A 22,178-nucleotide genomic window follows, 5' to 3' on the forward strand; every position below is an offset into this window, starting at 1 on the left:
GTTCTGAATGCCATAAAGGAGCTCGGTGGTGGCAGCATTGTAAGCCTCCTACTGCGGCAAGAGGGCGCATTTGGCATAACGTCAGGGACCAGTAGCAAAAGTAAGCCCAGCCAGTTCCCCACAACAACAGACAGGGTGGCATAGACGGTGCATCCTGTAACAGTGTTGCTTGCATGTAATGAAATAATTACAGGGGGTGAGTGACGGAATATCTTTTACTACATGCTGATTAGTGATACATTGATTGTAGTGCTCTTGAAGAATTTTGTTGTTGTAGATACCCGCTGTATATGTTGGCTGCTATAATCTTATACAGATCTTCAAAACCATTGTCATGACACATTTTCTCATAAGACAAAAGGACTTTGAGAGCAGCAGTGGTAGATGACATTGTTCTAAGACGTACCCACTGAGTTGTAGGTTGTGATACCATATAGTATTTCAGCTTTATTAGATGGATCTTCCTAACTATATACTCAGAGGAAACCTCATCTTAGGCAGGCACCATTGTGAAGGTGTCAGAGGTGAGGTTCTCACTTTGTCTCCATAGCCCACTGGACGCCTCTCCTATAGTTCTGGTCCATGGCCAATCACTGTGCTAGATAGCTCAGTGAATAATAATAATGGGAGAGGGAAAGTGATAAGTCAGCTACCAAACCAATGGCAGTACAAGGGGGAGTACAAGTGCCAACTCGGGAGGCAGAAGGGGGCAGTACTCCCCTGAATGCCATAAGAACAAAAATGGATTCCTTTGTGTGCCCCATTAGCCCAGGACCAGTGGAAGACCTACCATTGGTGCAGCATGTGCGGTGCATCGGAGCCCATGGAGATAATGGGGCCGCTTCACAACAGATGCAGACGGTTGAGACTAGCGAGCCGTGGGCTTTTTCCCTGTACCGGGGCCCACAGCTCGCTAGTTCTGCTCTGCCCAGAACAGACTACTTATAACAAAGCAGATAATAAGTCATATCGGGAGTAGCAGGTTGGGGGCCATAGGTGAAGGCTCGTGGGCTGCCGGTAGTCCGCAGGCAACATTTGCCAACCACTGGTTAGTATGTGTTGACATGCAAAACCATAGGCTTATGTGTCAACACATAATCTTACACTAGGAGTGCTGTGAGAATTGATCTGGATCTTTTGCTACTGATGTATTATAAGGTATAACGCACCCCTATTTTAAGTACAAGATAATTAGAAGTCACTTTGGGTCTTGTGCTTTATATGATTACAAAACTCCTATGACTTCAAATGTCTTTATATTTCTTAGTAGGGTATGCGTTATGCCATATGTCTGTACAGAATATATATATGTTCTATAGAATATTTATAGAAAAGTGAAGTAAAACCTGCTTATGGTATTTGTATCTTCCTGTTTAGGGGTTCATGTATAGTTGGACACATTTGCTCCCTGAATTTAAACCGGAAAAGATGCATCCTAGAAAAAAATGTATTTACAGGACACCACTAGGATTTACGCTAGGAAATATATTTACTAAACTGCAAGGTTGAAAAAGTGGAGATGTTGCCTACAGCACCAATCCGATTCCAGCTGTCATTTTGTAGAATGTACTAAATAAATGATAACTAGAATCTGGTTGCTATAGGCAACTTCTCCACTTTTTCAAGCCAGTTTTTTCAGTTTAGTAAATATACCCCTAGGTATGCACTAGGTGTACATGAGGAGTAACCAGTGTGTATACTTACACCCCATGATAGCGTAGAGATATAGCTTTACAGTGTAAGTAAATGCTAAAGTTAGATTATCCTTTTTCATACACAATATATTAATTTAATGAAGTATCATATACACAGTAGAGAATAGTGCCTTGACACGGTCATTAATAAATGTTAAAGTGCCATTTAATATATATATAATTAAATACAAAATTCAAATTGAATTAAATGCAAACATCTGTTTTTCCCTTCAAAAGTGAAATGGGAATCATCTTTCCTGCCACAGTCCAAATGAAGATATAAAATATGTAATGATAATAGACAGCTGCAACTTCTTATAATATAGCAGTCACACTAGTGAATTAAGTGTTATCAGCTGAAAGAGTCAATCCGCAATCAGCAGCGACTATTTAGTGCTGTTGATTGTCCTCATCATCATCATCATCACCAGTGCTCCTCAATTGTTTCCTGAAGCAAATGAGACAGTTTTAGGTATAGAAATCATTCTAAAGTCATTAGCAAGTTCTCAATAATTCTCAGATGAGTCGTAGATCCACATTCCGCATTTTCTTTTTTTTTCTTTTCATAAGAGTTAAGATTTATTTCAATTCCCATGTTTTTCTCTGTGCGTTTTTTAAGAGTTCCCACAAAGGATTAATACATGTAGATCACTTATAAGCTGTCCAATTGACGGGAAGTATTCGCCAACTAAGGTTCTGGCATTGGAGTTTGCAGTATGGGCCAGCATTTCACACCGTTTGTACATTGTCCAAATGATTTATCCATACTCGAACTGAAAAGAATGTTTAAAAGCACTTAATACAGAAGGGCGTGAGATTTTAAATTTAGGTTTCCATCTCGACTCCAAGAAAAGATTTTAAATCCTGACTATGTGATATCAGCACCTCAATAATATTCGTTATAGAAGTTGTTGCCCTTCTTTCGTAATCATATTATCCATTAATCATGTCCACAGCAAGTATTTTAGATGACGACATGTTTTAATGGTGTAAGATACCACAAGATTTGACCACTGCTAATTTTGCCTTAGAGATTAGCAAAATGTTTATTTTTCGCAATTTGTTTGATGTTTAATGATTCAGTGCTCTCAAGTTGATATACTGATTGCAATGCAGGAAGTTTGATCATAGAGATTATTAATAAAAATATTCCATTCTGCAGACACTTGTATTTGGAAGGGTTTGCAGGCTTGATCTAACCCTTATGTTCTGCATCTGATCGCTTATTTAAAGGTTAAATCCACTTTCTAAGAAGATGTGGGTGTACCTCCTGTCTCTTCCTCTGCTCTAAGGGAGCGCATGATCAAATTAGCCCTCAAGAAAGGAGGACTTCAGAGCAGGACACACACCAGTGACTGAGAAACAAGGGGAGACACCTCCACTTTTCAGATAAGGGTGGGGGGATAATTTTTCAAATAGTTTTTTTTTTCTTCAAAAGTGATAGAGGTTAGTGGGTAATTTTGTAATGCTATATAATGAAGTATTTATTTAGGTTGAAGAGGTTGTGTCCATCAAGTTCCACTTTATCCATAATCCACAGTCCTCAATAAATCATTGCAATTCTCAGCTGACTCCATGCTGGCAAACAGACTATCCCTGGGATCATCACACTCATTTGTCACAGTTAATGCCAGTCATCTTGTGTTTTCTATTTTGCATGGAAAACATCTGCTGCATCTGACAGCAAAAATTCTTGTAGGAAAACATTCCATAATTCCTTTGCTGTTACTGTAGGAGACAGTTAACCCTTTCACTGCCACGGTCCATGTCAGGGCTTCCGTATTCTACAGGTCAGCCAGGTCTATTTATCAATGTCCTATGGATTTTGGAGGTAATTGTACATTTTTATGCAGGGATAAAAAAATGTACAGCCGCTGCTGTTTTTGACATTTGTCTCCACAGAACAGCTCAAAGTTGCTGCATAAATACTTGATATAATCTGTCAGATAGTTTAGGGATTTTCTGGATCCTGAATACTGTTACCAATGTCCACTGTAGCCAATCAACCTTGTGCTTGATACAGATGCCCTAATACAGGGGTCCTCAAACTACGGCCCGCGGGCCACATGCGGCCCGCTGAGGACATTTATATAGCCCGCCGGGTGTTTATGCCGCCGCTGCCTGTCTGTCATTTTTTTTTACATGAGAAGGGCGGTCATTGGTGGGATAGGGGGCGGCGGCCGCCGCCGATTGGCTGGCCGGCTGAAGCGCTGGATCATGAGAATTGTTGTCAACTGTTATCTCCCAGGATTCAGAGGAAGCCAGGGCATTTGGGAGGGCCGCCTGAGCGGTGACTTGTGGGCAGTGAAGGTCGGAAGCGGGAGCGCGAAGAGCGGGAGAGAGAGTGCGGGGACCGGAGGCATCACAGCGCAGAGGCAGCTTGGAGGAAGTTGGGAGCATTATTACCTCAGTGTGAGCCTGAGGTAAAAGCGGAGTTTCACCAATCGGACTGCAATGATGGGCATTGCAGTCTGTATGTCTCTGTGTGGGCAAAGTTATTGCTGGTATATTGTTTTTGTAGCGCTGTATGTATATATATGTATATATATATATATATATATATATATATATATATATATATATATATATATATATATATATATATATTGGTATTTTACTAATAGCAATTTGGAATCCCTAGGAAACAATGATGTCAAGAAAAATAAAAATTGACTCAGAGTGTAGGATATTCAAAGAACAGTGGACTTATGATTACAGTACAAGGAAAGAGCTGTATGTCTGATATGCCAGAATATAGTGTCTGTGTTCAAAGAATATAATTTGCGTTGACACTATGAAACTCAATATAAAGATAAATATGATTGTTTGGTTGGAGAAGTGAGAAAAGATAAAATATTAAAACTGAAAAATACATTGACAACTCAGCAAAATACTTTTGTGAAGCAGAAGCAGCTAAATATTTCATCACTGCGAGCAAGTTTTTAAGTTGCCAAGCTAATAGCACGCACTGGCAGACCATACGTGGAGGGAGAATTTGTTAAAGAATGCCTTCTTTCTGTTGCCAAAGAGATGTGTCCAGAGAAGGCCGATTTATTTAGTACAGTGAGTCTTTCAGGACCTACAATTACACGGAGGATTGAAGAAATGGGAGACAATTTGCATCAGCATTTGCAAAACTCCACAAAAAAACTTTCATATTTTTCCTTGGCACATGTTTGTGATTCTGCACAACTTCTAATTTTTATTCGTGGGACGAATGATTATTTCGAAGTCACATAAGAGTTTGCTGCACTGCAAAGCATCAAAGGAACAACTACAGGAGAGGATATCTATGAAAAGGTTTGCCAAACTATGAATAGTTTGGAGCTGGACTGGGCTAAACTAGCCAGCGTGACAACTGATGGTGCTCCTAGCATGGTGGGGTCTAAGAAAGGAGTAATTGCTCGCATTAAACAAGAGATGGACAAACATAACCATTCTGATCCAATAGCCATACACTGCCTCATCCACCAACAAGCGCTGTGTAGTAAATCACTGAAGTGGGACTCTGTTATGAAAATTGTGGTATCTTGTGTTAACTTCATTAGGGCTCATGCACTAAACCACAGACAATTTCAGGAATTTCTGTCTGAGCTAAATGTTGACTGTGAAGATGTTCTGTATCACACAGAAGTCCGTTGGCTGAGTCGAGGGAGAGTTTTGAAACATTTCTATGACTTGCTTCCACAGATTACAACTTTTCTGCTTTCAAACAACAAAGAAGTACCAGAGCTCAATGATGCAGAATGGAAATGGCACCTTGCCTTTCTGACAGATGTAACAGAGCTACTCAACAATTTCAATATGCAACTTCAAGGAAAAGGGAAGCTCATCTGTGATATGCAATCACATGTCAAAGCAGTTGAAGTAAAATTAGGCCTCCTCATCAAACAAGTGAAGGAGGAAAACTTCTGCCATCTCCCCACAACTCAAAATCTGTTAGCGGAAAAACCATTGATTGCATTCCCAAACAAAACATGTGTGGATTCACTGGAAAAATTGCAAAAGGAGTTCCAATTTAGATTTAAAGAGCTTCATCTCCATGAACAGGACATACAGCTTTTCCGTAACCCATTTTCTGTTGACATTGAAAATGTGGATACAATTTACCAAATGGAACTGGCTGAACTGCAGAATTGTGACTCTCTGAAAGACGCATTCAAGTCAAGCAGCCTTCATAATTTCTATGCATCTCTCCCCTCTGAGACATATCCTCATCTCAGGAACCATGCACTCAAAATGGCAACCATCTTTGGCAGCACTTATGTCTGTGAACAGACTTTTTCTAGAATGAAACATTTGAAATCTCCAACCAGATCAAGACTAACGGATGTACACTTGCATCACTTGTTACGACTAGCAGTGAAAAATATGGAACCAGACATTTAGCCATAAGCAGGCCCATAGTTCCCATTGAAATACTGGTAAATTTGTTGATTTAACTTTACTTCATTTTAAATATTGTATTTGTTCCAGTTTTGTTTCTTCACTTCAAAATAAGATATATGCAGTGTGCATAGGAATTTGTTCATAGTTTTTCTTTTTACTATATTTGGGCCCTCCAACGGTCTGAGGGACAGTGAACTGGCCCCCTGTTCAAAAAGTTTGAGGACCCCTGCCCTAATATATATTGCTTATCTCAATGAGTGTCTACAAGAGGCAGATCTCATGTTAGTAATAGAGATGTGAGGTGGAACGTTGAGTTGAGATCTCAGAGGATATAATTACGAACGGTCGATTTAAATAGCTACTGCTGATTGATATTGTAATCATTTAGGTACTGCAATGCAGTCCTATTTAAGTTAGGAATAGTCTTTTAATCGTGTATTCACATATGTTCCGATTTTGTTTTTTTAGTCCTTTTAATTGTTTTATTAATAAATAAGCCTCATTGCGGTCAAACGAAAAACATTTTCTTTCATGAAGATTTATTTCTGTATTTTGACACCATCTTTGGTTTATTTTACATATCGGTCAAGTGTCTTTGTGGACATGATAATACTATTCTATGCCGGGAAAAAAAAAAAATATTGTTAAAACAAAGTTGTAAAAACACAAACAAAAAAAACAAGTATTACATTTTATTATGGTTCAACGCATGCTCAAACCTTTCATTTATATGACAACTTGCTGAAGTACTCGGCATTGCCCGGGTTTAAATCTTTAAGTTATTAAGTTATCAATGAGTTGGATGGAACTCTAGATTTTAAAAATAATTAGTGGCTTAGCAGCTCTTCCAACACACCCATGAGGTGGCTGCCCAGTGTCGTTTTTATTTTGTTTTATATCTCCAAAAAATACGTACCTACCAAATCTTTTTTTAAAATAAATCTTTCAAATCAATCTAGATCTTTTTTCTTTTTTATATTAAATGTCCCTGTATCACAGTTCTGGCCAGCGAACACCAATGGAAGTCGGTGGGGTGTGTCCATGATGAAACTGTGTTTTTACCTTGGTAGTTTTCTGTAATGTTTGCAGTCCGTTATTTGCTTTTATAAAAATAAAGAGCACAAGTTTGCCAAACAAGAAGGAGACAAAACACTAGCGACAACACTTCCAAGCAACACATCATGGCCTGTAAACACCACAGAAAGCAACCAAGGTAAGATCACAGTTTTGCCACGGAAACATCCAGTGGAAGGCTCAGAACAGGCCACCTGGGTCAAAGTTCTGCCCAACGTACAGCAACAGGAGGTCCGACTGGGCCTTAACTCCCATAAAACATGGCCAGGATCCAACTGGGCTACCTCACGTTGGTTTCACCCCAATCGGGTGTCTGAATGCATAACCGGACAGGCAGACAAACAAACAGACCAATGAATTTTATATATAAGATTTGTCTATGTCCCTTTTTCAGGATGTCATGCATCAACCTTAATATTTTATGTAAACACAAACATCATTAGCTGTGAGGTTGTGTAGGAACCTCGCACTATGGGGGGGGGGGGGGGTAATTTAATTCTGAACACGGTGTCGCAGAGTGCTTCCTGAATGGACTCCATGGCGATGTATCTCCACTCATTATTTCTTGAACCCCATAGAGGTGCTCAGAAAAATGACCTGATATTCCTTGCAGTAATAAGTGATAATGTGCGCAGCTGGACATCGCAATGATGTCTTGGGGCATATTGTTTCAAGTTGAATTCACCCATATGTGTTTTTGCAGGATGTTTCAGGTAAGAATCTTCACTTCATCTTCACTTCATTCAGTTTGGCGAAGATGTCTTCGGTACGTCCGGGGAGACTCCTCGCACCAATGTTATGGCTGGAATCTACACTAATATTTACTTGCACCTCTATGGCGGATACTCTTATGATGATTGTCGGCAATAGGCAACATTTGCTGAACCATAATTTCAGTAAATGTGCTCAGAAACACATTGCGCAAGGTTCCCTATAAATCCATTAAACAACAAACCAATATGTAGCCCAGGAGGACACAAATTATAACTTTAGTCAAGTTAGGTTATAAGCCATTGATTATCATTCTCCGGGTACACCCTCTAGATGTGGTATTTCAGGTCTAGGATATTTGTAGTCCTACGTTGCTGATGCCTTTTTCTTCAATGTATGCCATAGGGGAGTGGATCTGACTCTGTCAGTCATGCAGCAGTGTTCCATAAGGTAGACTTGTTAGTGAATAAACTTTAATATTCTCCTGATTTTATGCGTTCATAGTTGAAGTAGAAAGGGGCAGGAGGATCTGTTACGAAGGGTGATTTAGATGAAAATATTAACATATTCTCTATTGGAATTAACCGATCCCTTAAGCAGTTTTTGAAAGTAGTTCAAGTGGTTAGCACTTCTGCCTCACAGGTCTGGGGTAATGAGTTTGATCCCCAACCAGGGCCTTATTTGTATTTAGTTTGTATGTTCTCCCCGTTTTTGCATGGGTTTCCTCCGGGTCCTCCGGTTACGTCCATCACTCAAAAAAACATACTGGTCCGATGGGACAGGGACTGATGTGAATGACAAGATATTCTCTGTGCAGTGCTGCGGAATTGGTGGTGCTATATAAAGAAATGTTGATGATGATCAGGTTCTATTTGTCCTATTATAAAACTGATTTACTAACATACCGAAACTTAATGCAGCAATTTGCACAATAGAATGTGACCATTTATTTTTCAATACAAACCTAACACTTTTCTTATTTTATCCTATTAAACATGTACTGACATTCTTACCAGTGTTGCTATGATGCAAAGTGGAGAGAGGGGGAAAAAATGCTTATTTTTATTTTTTTAATTGAGGACATATTTGTTGTTTTAAACGGAAAATATTCAATTGTTTTAAGATGTGAGAACTCATTTATTCCAAAAACTATACTTATAATGTATTAAATACATGATGAAACAGACCTTGGAGTATATTTACTAAATGCGGGTTTGTAAAAATGGTGATGTTGCCTATAGCAACCAATCAGATTCTAGCTGTCATTTTGTAGAATGCACTAAATAAATTAAAACTAAAATCTGATTGATTGCTATAGGCAACATCTCCACTTTTTCAAACACGCAGTTTAGTAAATCTAGTCCCTTGTGCGTATTGGATCTTTTCTTCTTTTTACGAGTTTAATAGCTAATAATTTTCTAATATAGTTTTGTATATTTAATTGTATTTTTTATTGCAAGATATTTTGAATTAAAGGCTTTGCAATTAAATCATTTTATGAGATTAAGTGTAATTGCTGTTGGCAATCGTGTCTGTATTATAAATGAAGTGTAATGGAACCCATGTCATAAAATGTCATTTTAGATTAGTTTGGTTTCTGTAACATTTTCCAATGTATAATTCAACAACGTTTATTGCCATATCTGTAATTGTCATAATGGGAAACATTTTGCTTTGTATTTTCTAGGCTTGCAGAGATCTTATCTAAGGATCCACCCAGTTCTGATTTTACAATAGACTTGAAGCATGAGGTACGGTTATTTTTCTTTATTATTAATAGAAAAATATGTTTGTTGTAATGGGCAGCACAGTGGCTTAGTGGTTAGCACTTCTTACAGCACTGGGGTCATGAGTTTGTTTCCTGATCATGGCCTTATCTGTGTGGAGTTTGTATGTTTGTCATGATCTGCCTGCAACCCTCTGTGTTGCATGCTGCTTGCATTGGCAGCTCCTGCCTCCTGGACTTTGAACTTTAATGTATTATTTGCAGTGCCTCTGTTCACAAGGTGCTGCTATTGTGCCTTTCCTTTTCTTACTAGGGGTTAACTTCTTGCACCTGGGTGTCTTTCTACTTATACCTGCCACTTCCAGTATACCCTGCTGGTCATTGCTGTTGTTGCTGTTGTATGTAGCTGTGCTGTTTCCTACTGTGCTCTTGGTTCACTTGTTCCCTGAGATTTCTGCATATTACCTGTTCACCTACATCAGCCGTTTTCCTGGTATTTGCTTTCTGCATCTCCCTGCAATCCTCATTCTATACATACATTATCCGGTTCGTACCATCCTACAATAAACATTGTTTGTTTCACCATATTCTGGGTACCTTAGCTGTGATTTCTTCATTGAAGTGTGACAATGCTCTCCCCCCGTGTTTGTGTGGGTTTCCTCCAGGTGCTCTGGTTTCCTCCCACACTCCAAAAACATACCGGTAGGTTAACTGGCTGCTATTAAATTGACCTTATTATCTCTCTGTCTGTATATGTGTATGTTAGGGAATTTAGATTGTAAGCTCCAATGGGGCAGGGACTGATGTGAGTTCTCTGTACAGTGCTGCGACATTAACGCTATATAAATAGCTGCTGTTGATGATGATTTTGTAGATTTTTACTAAACTTCCTTGTAGGTAGAAGTACGATTAGTTAAATGCATTTTTATTGATTTGTTTTTGAAATGTAATGGAAATGTTCACATTAGCTTGTGTATGTGTTATAGGAATATTTTAAGTGGTTTAGCTAATAAGATCACTGATCCTATTAGGTCTTTTCTGAAGTTATCATTCCACTGCTTGGTTGAGTTCATAAACTAAGGTCTACTTTAATGATTTCAGTGGTTTATTTTTGACCTGTCCAACATGTACAATCTAGTATGTAAAAAAAAAAAAAAAAAAAGGAATTTAGGGGTTCCCACACTTGACTTAAAAAATTACAGGGGATCTTAGATGCATTGAGTTGGTAAAGGCGAGAGCCCCAAACCTGGAAGCTGTGAAAGAAGGGATTTTTGTTGACAATCAGTGCTCACCCAATATTATGGTGATTATTATTTGGCTTACAGGTAGGACTGCTAGCTACCCTAGTAACACCCTCACAGAAGTAAAGTCCTGTAACAAGAAGGTTTTTATACATTATCATAATACTTATTTACATTAGACAAATACAAATATGAAATAGAAAAATAGGGTTAGTATGTATCATAACAACTTAAATACACAACACTATTTAAATATTTTCAGGCATTGACTCCAAGCTCTTGGCTGTTATTTCCCATCAATGTTGTGGTGTCTCTTAAAGAAAATGATTTGCACAGCATCACAAGGAGCTGACAGTAAGATGGGAATTCAATTGGCTGCGATGTCTGGCTGCGCACATTGCTGGCCAGCATGGTACAGAAACTTCTGCTTATTTTCCCTCGTGTTCCATAAAATCCAACATAAATCCATTCATCCACAGCTGCCAGGTTTTGGGCTGTAACCTTTGCTAACTCAATGCATCTCAGATTCCTTGTGGGATACAAGGGAAAAATTAGGAAGATGTTCGTACAAACTGAAGTGATGTGTCTCAGTGGACTGTTCCGGAGACACCTCACTGCCAATTGAATTCCCCACTAAGGTTAGATATAGAGAATTTGTTAAATATACTGACCCAAGTTTGTCATTGAAAGGAACATTGTCAAACAGTGAATAGTTTTCTTTCTGTGGTACTGTTTTAAGGATAATTGATTATATGTCGTGTACATTTATTTTGAAAAATAGCACAAGAAAAATAATGTTCAGTTTGTTTCAGTAAATGTTGATGTTGCTAGTTCTTTCACAGTTCCCTGCAGTGTCCTCAAAGCCTATAGGCAAACAAAATTGAAATACAGAACAAGTACAAACGACATTGACAAAGAAAGTGCAGATGTGAGATAGAGGGCTATGCTAGTGTGAGCTAACAGTCTACAGGCAGAGGGCATTGCTGAGACAATAGGAGCTAGCTGGATTTAAAGTTCAGATTTGAACTTTATCTTGTAGTACACCCAGAGGATGGGAGTAGGATAAATTATAGTGAAGAGGTGGGCTTTAAGAGAGCACCTGAAAAATTGAAAGTTGGCGGTATAATTGGGTAGCAGTATTGGAGAACTCTTGGAGGTGGGAGTGAGAGGTGGGTATTGGAGAGGAGGTGCAGGTCTATGGCGTGAGGGAGATTATCTTGTGGCGAGGTCAGAGATGTATTAGGGGGAGGCAATGGTGAAACTACTGTGGGGATGGGTGCGGCCTTTGGGGGATTTGGAGGTGAGGGGTCCAGCAATGCCCCAGTTGGAGACCCCTGTTTCACTTCCTGAGTGTACCACTCTGTTCTGACATGAGCAAAGTCAATTTCTGAGTGGCGCATGCGCCGACTGCGCATGTTTGGTAGAAAGCGGGGGGACCCAGGAGGCTAACCAGTCTTTACCATGGGGCTCAATGATGAAGGGTTCCGCCCCTGCAGGGAGGTGTTGGTGCAGGTAAGTAGCTTGATTTGGGTTCTGGAGGTAATGGGAACTCTGTGTGGATATTTGCAGAGTGCTGCAACTGAGATCATCTCGCTATGGAGGATATATTTTACCATTGATAGATGGGTGAGGGAAATGCCCAATAAGAGGAAGTTGAAGTAGTCAATGCAGGAAATATTAAGCAAATGGATAAGAGTTTTGGTAAGGTAGAAAAGGGTGTATTCTGGCAGTGTTTCCAAAGGTAGAAAGCGACATGGCAACACACGGGACTGAATGTGTGGAGAGAAGCTGGAGGATACATGGGGCTATATGTGCACCCTATATCTTGACTGTGCCTTACAAATCCTGTTTCATATTTTGCAGATTTTGACTTTACTGAAAAATGAACCTTTAAACACCACTTATCTCCCTTTTGACAGTTTGTGTTTTTAAGTGGGATATAAATTTATTTATTAGTATTTAATTCTACTGCTGTATGTAAAAACCTTTTTATTAAACTTTTATTCACAAAAAAAACTTAAGTCCCTGCCTACATTCAATATGTGGTGACACACTGGTTAGCATTGCTGCTGTTTTCATTTGCAAACCTTGGTACTTTCTACTTGGAGTTTGAGTCGTCCTGTGTTCTAGTTTCCTCCCACATCCATACTGGTAGGTAATTTACCTGACTAAGTTTGCCCTGGTATTTGTCTATTTGCGTCTGTAGTAGTTAACTTTAATAGTGAGCCTGAATAAAGTTTTGTACAATCAGATAACTGACTCAGCACTAACTGCCTCACAAGATGAATTCTGCAGAGTCTTTCAGTCAACCATTTGAACAATCTAATATATAAATGCTTAGTGGCGTCTGTCTGTGTGTGTGTGTGGAAAAAAAGTTGCAGCGCCACCTGCTGGGCAGAGTTATACACTGACCTACTAAATTCTTAGTGTGTGTGGGAAAAAAAATTCAAAAAGGGCTGAAATTTGGTAGGGCTCAAACTCATTTTCGTGAGGTAATTTTACCTCATGAACACACATGTGTAGAGGTGTGTGTGTGTGTGTGTGTGTGGAAAAAACTTTTCTCAGAAAGGGCTCATCCAGTTGACCTGAAATTTGGTATACTGACATTATTTGACAAAAAAATTAGAATAGTCAAGTCAGTTAACTTCCATCATCCCCCCTTCCCCCCGTGGGAGGGGTAGTAAAGGCTAAATTTACGAGTTGAGGGGTCAAACTCATTTTCGTGAGGTAATTTTACCTCATGAACACACATTAAAAAGGCCGCTTGCGTCGGGAAGTAAGGAGGCCTGGGCTAGGCCCAAATGCATGACAAGAACCTTTTTAAGACCTTAAGTAGCTTGATTTGACTAGAATGCATGAGTATCATGCACGGGTTAACTTGTATAATATAATGCAGTCATTGGCTCAGGGTTCACAGGTAGCTACTTGGCTCTCTGATGGATGGGTTCCCTTGGCAACACAGTCTGTTCTTTAATTCTACTGGACAGGCGTGAACCGACTATCTGAGTCATGAATGCCCATATGCCTGTAGACTGGCCTAGCAAACCAACTCTTACCTCTCACAGGCCAGTATCTCTGGTGAAAATTTTATTAATAAATCATGGAAATAGAAGGTTTTCTATTACTGTGATAAGTGGAGATAGGGATAGGTTTCTCTATCCCTTTCACCCATTTTTAATAAATAGGCTGCATGGAAACACTGGTCTACAGACTCATCATATGATTCCCATGAGGTACTGTGTACAAGAACTGTATATGGTTTGATTAGCGTTGTATTTGTCAGATAGGTATGCTGAAATAAAAAAAATAAATCACAGTTTTGGAGAGGCTCAGATTTGATTGGGTCAGGAAGGAAACATCTAATGCATAGATGTTTTTTAACACAGAAATGAGGAAATAATTAACTGTGTGGAATTTGGCAAGGCTCTCCCAATGTTCTGCCAGTTGAGAATAGGGTCCATTCATAAAACTATAAAGTTTGGGTGAAAAACTTCTTTAATTTATAGGATCTTGTAATTGCATGATTGCTTTTGTAAATAAAACAAAACTAGAGGGCAATCTCTTTACATTTTAATTTTCTGAGAAACTTCTAGGCCCGACTAAGATGGGGCTTAGTCGGTGGTTATTGTAGTTCCCTGAATTAAATAATGACATACTATTCAAACCCTTAGTACATCTATTAAATTCTTCCCCGCCTCCACATATGTGGAAATGTTTCTCCTCATCGTAAGTATTTCATAGGTGTCTCTGATTGCCCCAAGTACGGCAAGCCTCAGGATGAATTATTTAATTGCTTCTGGGCCTGACCCATTGTTAAGGTCTTTTGTATCCGTGTGTGGAAAATCACCATGGCAGAATTAGTAAATTTTCTGTCCTTTACATTTGAATGGGCTATCTTGGGAATCTTGCCACAAAATGTGAGATCCACTAAAGGAAGCAGAAAAATACTAATGCGGATTTTGGCAGCAGCCAGAAAGTGCGTTCTCCACATGTAGGTGCAAAGTTTGCCCCCCACACTTGAAATTTTTAATGAGAAAATGTTTTTCATTATACTGATGGACTGGTTGGAGACGTCCCTTCAGAAATAAAAGCATACTCAAAAATTCTTTGAATCTTGGAAAACCTACATTAACACTCTTGTTTACTTCCCTGAGGGACAAAATTTGGGCTGGTTTCACCAAACCGTTTGGCACAAAGCCAGAGTATTTTTGCAGGATCCTTCGATTTCTCTATGAATTGTACTTGCCTTAACATATTCTTGTCTCACCTCAATAAATATTACGCAAGCTCATAGGAACTACTTTATTGATTTATAATGCGAATTGTAAATATTTGGAACAATTTGTCACGTGCACATTTAGGTGCAATTTATAGAAATAATATTTCACAACAAGGACATTGGAACTAAACTAGAAATTATTGTATACACTTAACATTTTAATGTCGAATCCCTATCCCTGTTGCTTTGTAATTTAGAGAAGACTTTATTTAGTAAGTGTCTTCTACCTATGTACCTTTTTTTTTTGTACATGTTTGAACTTCATCAAACCTAAGCAAAATTAAGGGTGCTCACTCTCAATTTGCAAATAATATACAAGGAAACCCTTTATACAGAAAGTTCTGAAAGCCAAAAAGAAAGGAAAAAAAGTTAATAATTGCTAGTTTTCAGTAATATTCTACACAGACATGATCACGGAGTTTCCTTCTTTAGTTATTGTGAACGGCACTGCTAAGCAATCTAATAAAAAGGTAAATGCCATAAACCATGTGGGGAAACACTATAGTAATATATAAACCTGGTATATTTTAGGCATGGTGCTACAAATGATGGAAAACCCTTTATTCAGGATTTTCCAAGTCCCTGGAACATAGCACTCTTAAAAATAGAAGTGAAAGAAATGTTTTTATATTGTCTACAAATTAAAGGATCTTGTGCACTTTAGTTTTAGAGAAAATAGAAATGTTGAAGATCTAGTCTATTTAATAAGTACTTCATAGCAGTCACGATCTGAAGTAGCAGCCTTGGAACTGATGTGACAGATCTTCCATGCTATGGACGGAGCAGAGGTGATCACCTGAGGTCCTCGTTCTATGTTAGATCATGTTAGGGTTGTTTATGGGGCAGATGTTGGTAAACAGGTTACTTTACAGGTCCTATTCTGGGATTCTTTATACAATAGCTCATCTGGCTGAGCCTGCATTCACAACGGGGAATGTTGCTCAGTTCAAGCTTCTTGGAATGGCATTGCACGATCCTCTTCTTTTGTTGCGGTCAAACAAGTTTCCCCATTAAACTCTTACAAGTACATTTGAAAAAAATTATCTAATAGGATATACACAAATACACATACTATAGGCTCCAGGGATCGACTACATTTGCAGGAGACCAAAACATTCATCTTTTCCAGGAGGATCACCTTCATAGATATTGCACATTCCTCAGAACAGGCAAGACAGTGGGAGTCTTTCTCTATTACTGGATCTCACTCCTTGGTCTATGTTTGCACTGCTTTCCAATACTTACTTGTATTTCATAGGACAAAGTCTTAAACTATGTCGATGTTACTGTAAAAGGGTATCTATTTTGGTGTTTATGTATCTGTGTCCTAATAGTCTGGCAAATATATGGAGACCATTTAATAATGTTTTTTATGATTATTACCATCAACCAACTCCTCGCAAAGGTAGTTCTTATTTAACCTAAAATATAGTTCTTATTCTTTCTAAATCCAAAGGACCAATATTTAAATAATAACTTATACTTATATCTTCAAAGAAAACTGCACACAAATTGCTTAATTTAAAATGTTTTGTATCCTTAATTAACAAGTCTAATAGTAAAACTCATCTGTATTTTAAAACCGTATGCAGAGTATATTATACAAACTCAACAGGCTTCGTATGCTCTATTAATATGGGTGTTATAGCATGGATGTTCATACAATACATTACACTCATTGCCTGTTTTATAAATATACAAGTCATTTTGTGTGTCTATTGATAAGCTATTGTGTGGTGTAAGGGTGTGTGTGTGTGTCATCTTCACCTATGACAAATGAGGCTGAATAGGACGAATGCACTTAAAGGGCGACAGGGTTTGTAGTAAGCTGTACAAATACCTGAAGGTGTTAACATGGGTTGGCCCGACCAATGTGTAATCCAGTGGGAGGGACCTTGATTGATATAGGAGGCTGCACTTCCTGTTCTGGTTCATTCCACAGCACAAGATTGCCTGGGAAGGAAGACATCAGAGAGAGAGAGCAGATAAGTACCTGTTTCTTTTCCTATCTTTGCCTTTTCCCTCTCCTTTTCTTGTCAGCTTTTCCTCCTGCCCTCTGTGTTCAATCATTTCCTTCTGCCTTCCCTTGTTTCCCTCCCTCTCCTTCACCTGTTTCTTTTTTCCCCTGTTTATTCCCCCCTTCCCCCCCCTTTTTTCCTTTAGTTAATTTTTTGTTCCTTGTCCGTTTTCTCCCCTTCATTTTAGCTTTCTCCCCCACCAGCGTTTCCATCATGCCCCGTCCACGCCGCCCCACCTCCCGCCCTGTCCGTTACAGGTCCCCCTCCTCCTCCACAGCGTGAGTCCAGTATTCTGGCTCACGCTTCCTCACCAGGGTCCTCTGGCACAACGGTGCTTGATAGCGGGCGGCGGGGTCGCTCGACCCGGCCGGCGGCAGCATCTGGGTCGCGCATGCGCAGACCCAGGCCGCCAGCCTGCTCTGCTGTGGTCTCCTCAGCCAGCGGCAGCGGTGGGGGGGATATGCCTGCGGGTGCCCCTGTGTCACATACAGCTGGAGTCATGCCTGCATCAGCCCAGGCTGCATATGTTTCCCCATCCAGGGGCAGTGCTGGGGAGGGTAGAGTGGGGGTAGGTAGCGGCCCGCTGGTTGAGGAAAGGGGATCCGGCTTGGGGGTGTTTATCCAGTGCCCCATCACACCACCCATCTCGGCCCGCAGGGGGGACATGCAGACCTATAATCCCCCTGCCCCTCATCAGTTGCATTTCCCGCCCAGCCCCTTTTTACCCCACAGTGGCAGGGGTTCTTCTTGGGGGGCTCACCATGGGGGGGCTCCTTTGTTTGACATGGGCCCATTTAGACCATACACACCGGGGACGGACAGGGTCCAGAGTGTCAGGCTGGGACAAAGGCACGTGGGATCAGATAGGCCCAGTAGGGGGAACATGGAAGTTTTTGGGGACAGCCCCTCGGCGCCTGTGAGGCCCTCTCTTTCCCGCCACGTTCTTCCAGCAACAGGCGAGTGGACGTACAGGTCCCGGCGGGCCCCATCGCCGTCTGGAGCGTATGCCAGCACCAGTCAATGTAGGCCAGGTCCCACGCGAGATAATCTAGCATACGATTACCATCATTCCAGCGGCGGTAATACGTCTCAATGGTCCCCTCCGAGGCGCACCCAGTCCAGACCAAGTGGGTTTTTCGAGGAACCATACTGGGCCCCGTACGACGAGGTCCCCCCTCAGCGTCGGGTCATATCGGGGGGTTACTATAGCCCATCACCTATTTTGCCTTCCAGATTAGATCCCTCTGGCCCAGCCTTGGGATTGGCGCGGCGGCGTCTGGACTACCTTCCCAGATCTCAGCTTACTGCTCCACTTTGTGTTTCAGAGCCTGTGGTCGCGAACCAGGAGATGAGGGCTGTCGGTGGAGGTCGTTCCGGGTCCGAGTCTCGAGACCAGAGGTCGGCAGGGATTCGTGTGGAACCAATCCCGGGATCAACAGATGCCCAGCCGGGGTCAGCCAGTGTTGTGGAGGCACCAGTCGCGGCCGGGAATCCTGCTCCTCATGGTGAGTCCGTTTCTGGTACCACACACGATGTACAGTTGTTAGGGTCACCGGTTCTTTCCACGAGCAGTGGTTCCTCAGATTCGGGCGATAGGCCCAGAAAACTCATCAAGCTATTGGAAACTAAATTGCTAGGTAAACGCAGCAAACAGGCACCGCAGTCGGGGGGCGAAGACCGGATGGTGGCTAGGAGTGATTTAGGGCAGGTTGAAACCCTAGAGATAACCCACGGTATTAGGCCGAGTGTACGGGATAGGATTAGACGCGGAAAGTATGTGGACATGTTCGCCCTGACAGGGGAGGGAAAGAAGGCTCTTGCCGCGGCTTTTGAAAGGTCCGGAATGGGGGAGGATAGGTTCAGATTGTTTACTAGATGGTCGAATTCCTTCTCTATTTTTGCTACTATTTACCTGGAAACTAGGCCCGGTGAGCAGGATGAGTTGTGGAGATATATGCATCTTATTAGCGGGATGGCGTTAAAAGATGGCCCCTCAATCTGGGGAGCATATGACGAGCCCTTCTGCGGGCGGATGAGCGGTCGCGAGAAGCTCCCGCTGGGGTCAAAAGACATAGACACCTGGCTGGAACTCATGAGACCGAGCAGTCAAGGGGCCGAGGGTTACACGGGCAGGAGGTTTTAAGGGCCGGGGAGGGTTCAAGCAACCCTCCCCACAAAAGGTCGATGTTTTGATTTCAATGCAGGCGCCTGCCAGCGAGGCACATCATGCCGATTTAAACACAATTGCACGGCATGCGGAGGTCAGCATCCAGCCACCGAATGTGCAAAGGCCCGACGGAGTGGGGGTAGTGGAAGAGGTGCAAACCCAGCTGTGCCGAGTCGGGGGTCCATCGCCAATTGATTCGGCTGAGCTGGACAAATGGCTCGCTTGGTTCCCAGAGACACCGCTTCTCTCATACATGACGGTTTTCACATAGGTTTTAAATTACCAGTGCAGGGCAGCATTTCTACGGCGACGCCGATCAATTTGAAATCGGCGCTTGCTCTCCCGGAAGTCCTAGACACTAAAATCGCGAAGGAGGTTGGTCTGGGTCGCATGGTGGGCCCTTTCCCGCTTCCTCCCATTCAAAATCTTATTCTGTCCCCGGTAGGGGTAGTACCCAAAAAGACAGCGGGTAAATTCAGGTTGATACAGCACTTGTCGTACCCGGCTGGTCTGTCAGGGAACGACGCTATAGACGCCACCCTTAGTTCCGTAAATTATCAATCGTTTGAATCCGCACTGGCACTGGTGCAGGAATGTGGGAGGGGAGCCCTGTTAGCTAAGATCGACATTGAGTCGGCTTTTCGGTTACTGCCCCTTCACCCGGAGTCGTATCGATTCATGGGTTTTTCGGCATCGTGGTGGATACTATATCGATCGCTGTCTGCCTATGGGATGTTCGATATACTGTGCGCTATTTGAGAAGTTCAGTGGCTCCTTGCATTGGTGCATTCAGGCGGGAACGGGGTGTCGGTGGATCGCACACTATCTTGATGACTTCCTAGTTATCGGGCCTCCTGATTCCACTTGTTGTCGGGATACGCTTTTTTCCACTGAGGCTCTCTTTAGGGTGCTAGGCGTTCCCATTGCCGCGGATAAAACGGAGGGTCCAGCCACGTGTCTCTCGTTCCTTGGAATTGAGATCGACACGGTGGCCGGGATTTGCAGGCTCCCAACTGATAAAGTGTCCAAGATGTGCGAAGCTATTGCAGAAGCGTTGGAATCCAGCTCCAGCCCGCTCAGACAGGTTCAGTCCCTGTTAGGGAGGTTCAACTTTGCCTGCCATGTGATTCCCATGGGTAGAGTTTTCTGTAGAAAGCTACAGAGAGCCACTGCAGGGAGGAGCAGGCCGCATGCGGCCGTGCGTCTCTCTAGGGTCATCAAGGACGATTTGCAGATTTGGCTCACCTTCCTCAGTGATTTCAACGGGACACGAATATGGCCTTCACCACCCGTAACAAACGTTAATATTGACCTGTTTACGGATGCTTCCGGAGCATGCGGCTTCGGTGCTTACCTGGACGGGCATTGGTGCGCGGAAAGCTGGCCGGAGGAGTGGCATAGGGTAGGAATTACCAAAAATTTGTTGGTCCTGGAGCTATTTCCTATTGTCGTGGCAATTGAACTGTGGGCGTCCACGTTGCGGGGGAGGCACATAGTTTTCTGGTGCGACGGTTTGGGGGTGGTCCAGTCGATCAATAAACAAAGCGCATCCTCCCATCATGCAATATCTCTGCTGCGCCACCTAGTGTTGCGCTGCCTGCAGTACGATATTTCTTTCAGGGCTAGACATGTACCAGGGGTGCAAAATAGTTTGGCCGATGCTTTGTCCCGAGGACAATGGAGCAAGTTTCGTAGTATGGCTCATCAGGCGGACAATGTTGGTATTCCGTGTCCCTCTTGTGTTTGGCAGATCATCAAGCCGGCATAAGGGGGCTCGTAGAACAGGCGGTAGCCCCTTCCACCCTGAGGACGTATCAGGTATCATGGAGATGGTGGTCACTATTCAGCGGGCAAAAGATCAATCTGAGGCAGGTCAGCGTGATGCTATGTTAGCATTTATGTGGGAGAGCTATTCCAAAGGGGAATCTAGAGCCTCTATGGCGTCTACTTTGGCGGGGATATCTTTCATGGCCAGGCTGCAAGGTTACACGGATGTCACAAAGGGGTTCATGATCAGTAAGCCCCTAAAGGGGTGGGCTAGGGCTAGACCCTCGCAGGCGGATGCGCGCTTGCCTATCACCAACAATATTCTGGACCAGTTGATAGGGACCCTGGGGGGGATTGCAGTTGATGAATATGAGAAGACCTTATTTAGCACTGCGTTCTCTATGGCTTTTTTCGGTGCTTTTCTGGTATCTGAATTGGTGGCTAAATCCAGGGGGCATCAAGAGTCAGGTTGGAATGCAGAGCATGTCAGCTTATGCGAAGGGGTGGTTTCAGGTAAAATAATTAGATCTAAAACTGATCAGAGTGGCAGGGGAGCATGGGTTCAGTTAAATAGGCAGCCTAATGGTAACATCTGCCCGGTTAATTTAGTGTCACGGTTTATGAATATGAGACCTCAGGCTCGTTTGTTTTTATGTCACCATAACGGCATGCCCATGACGAAATATAAATTTTCGGCCATTATGCAGAAGTCCCTACAGTCATTAAATCTAGCAGTTCTATGTACGGAACGCATTCGTTCAAGATCGGGGCGGCCACGTCTGCTGCTTTGGCGGGATCCTCCACTGAGACGATAAAAGCTCTGGCCCGCTGGAAATCCACGGCTTATAAATCTTATGTCAGGATTGACAATGTTGATGTTTAAATGTTTTGTTCCACTAATCAAAAGGTTGCCTTGCAGTTTTTCTTTTTCTACAATTTCACTCTCTTATTGTTACCCTAACCACCCCCACTGCCCTCCCCTACCCCACCTTCTCCCTCCATTTGGTGGGCTACCCTGGGCTTTTCCGCTCGTCGCTTTGAAGCGGGGGCGCGAAGGGATTTTCACCCGGGTTTCCCTGGGCGTAAGTCCTGATTAGTGGTGTGCTGCCGGG

The 22,178-nt window shown here is 42.2% G+C and overlaps 1 protein-coding gene across 2 annotated transcripts in view; it reads left to right on the forward strand.

Annotated features, from left to right (window-relative positions):
• The window catches only part of B3GLCT (beta 3-glucosyltransferase), a 299,136-nt gene that overhangs the window by 203,639 nt on the left and 73,319 nt on the right, over positions 1–22,178 (forward strand). For both annotated transcript variants that reach the window (XM_075198956.1, XM_075198957.1), the window contains one exon: positions 9,556–9,619. In XM_075198956.1, the coding sequence (XP_075055057.1) occupies positions 9,556–9,619 (64 nt within the window). The remainder of the gene's footprint in view (positions 1–9,555; positions 9,620–22,178) is intronic.

The sequence above is a fragment of the Mixophyes fleayi genome, chromosome 2 (assembly GCF_038048845.1).
Source record: "Mixophyes fleayi isolate aMixFle1 chromosome 2, aMixFle1.hap1, whole genome shotgun sequence".
In the NCBI taxonomy this organism is placed as follows: Eukaryota; Metazoa; Chordata; class Amphibia; order Anura; family Limnodynastidae; genus Mixophyes; species Mixophyes fleayi.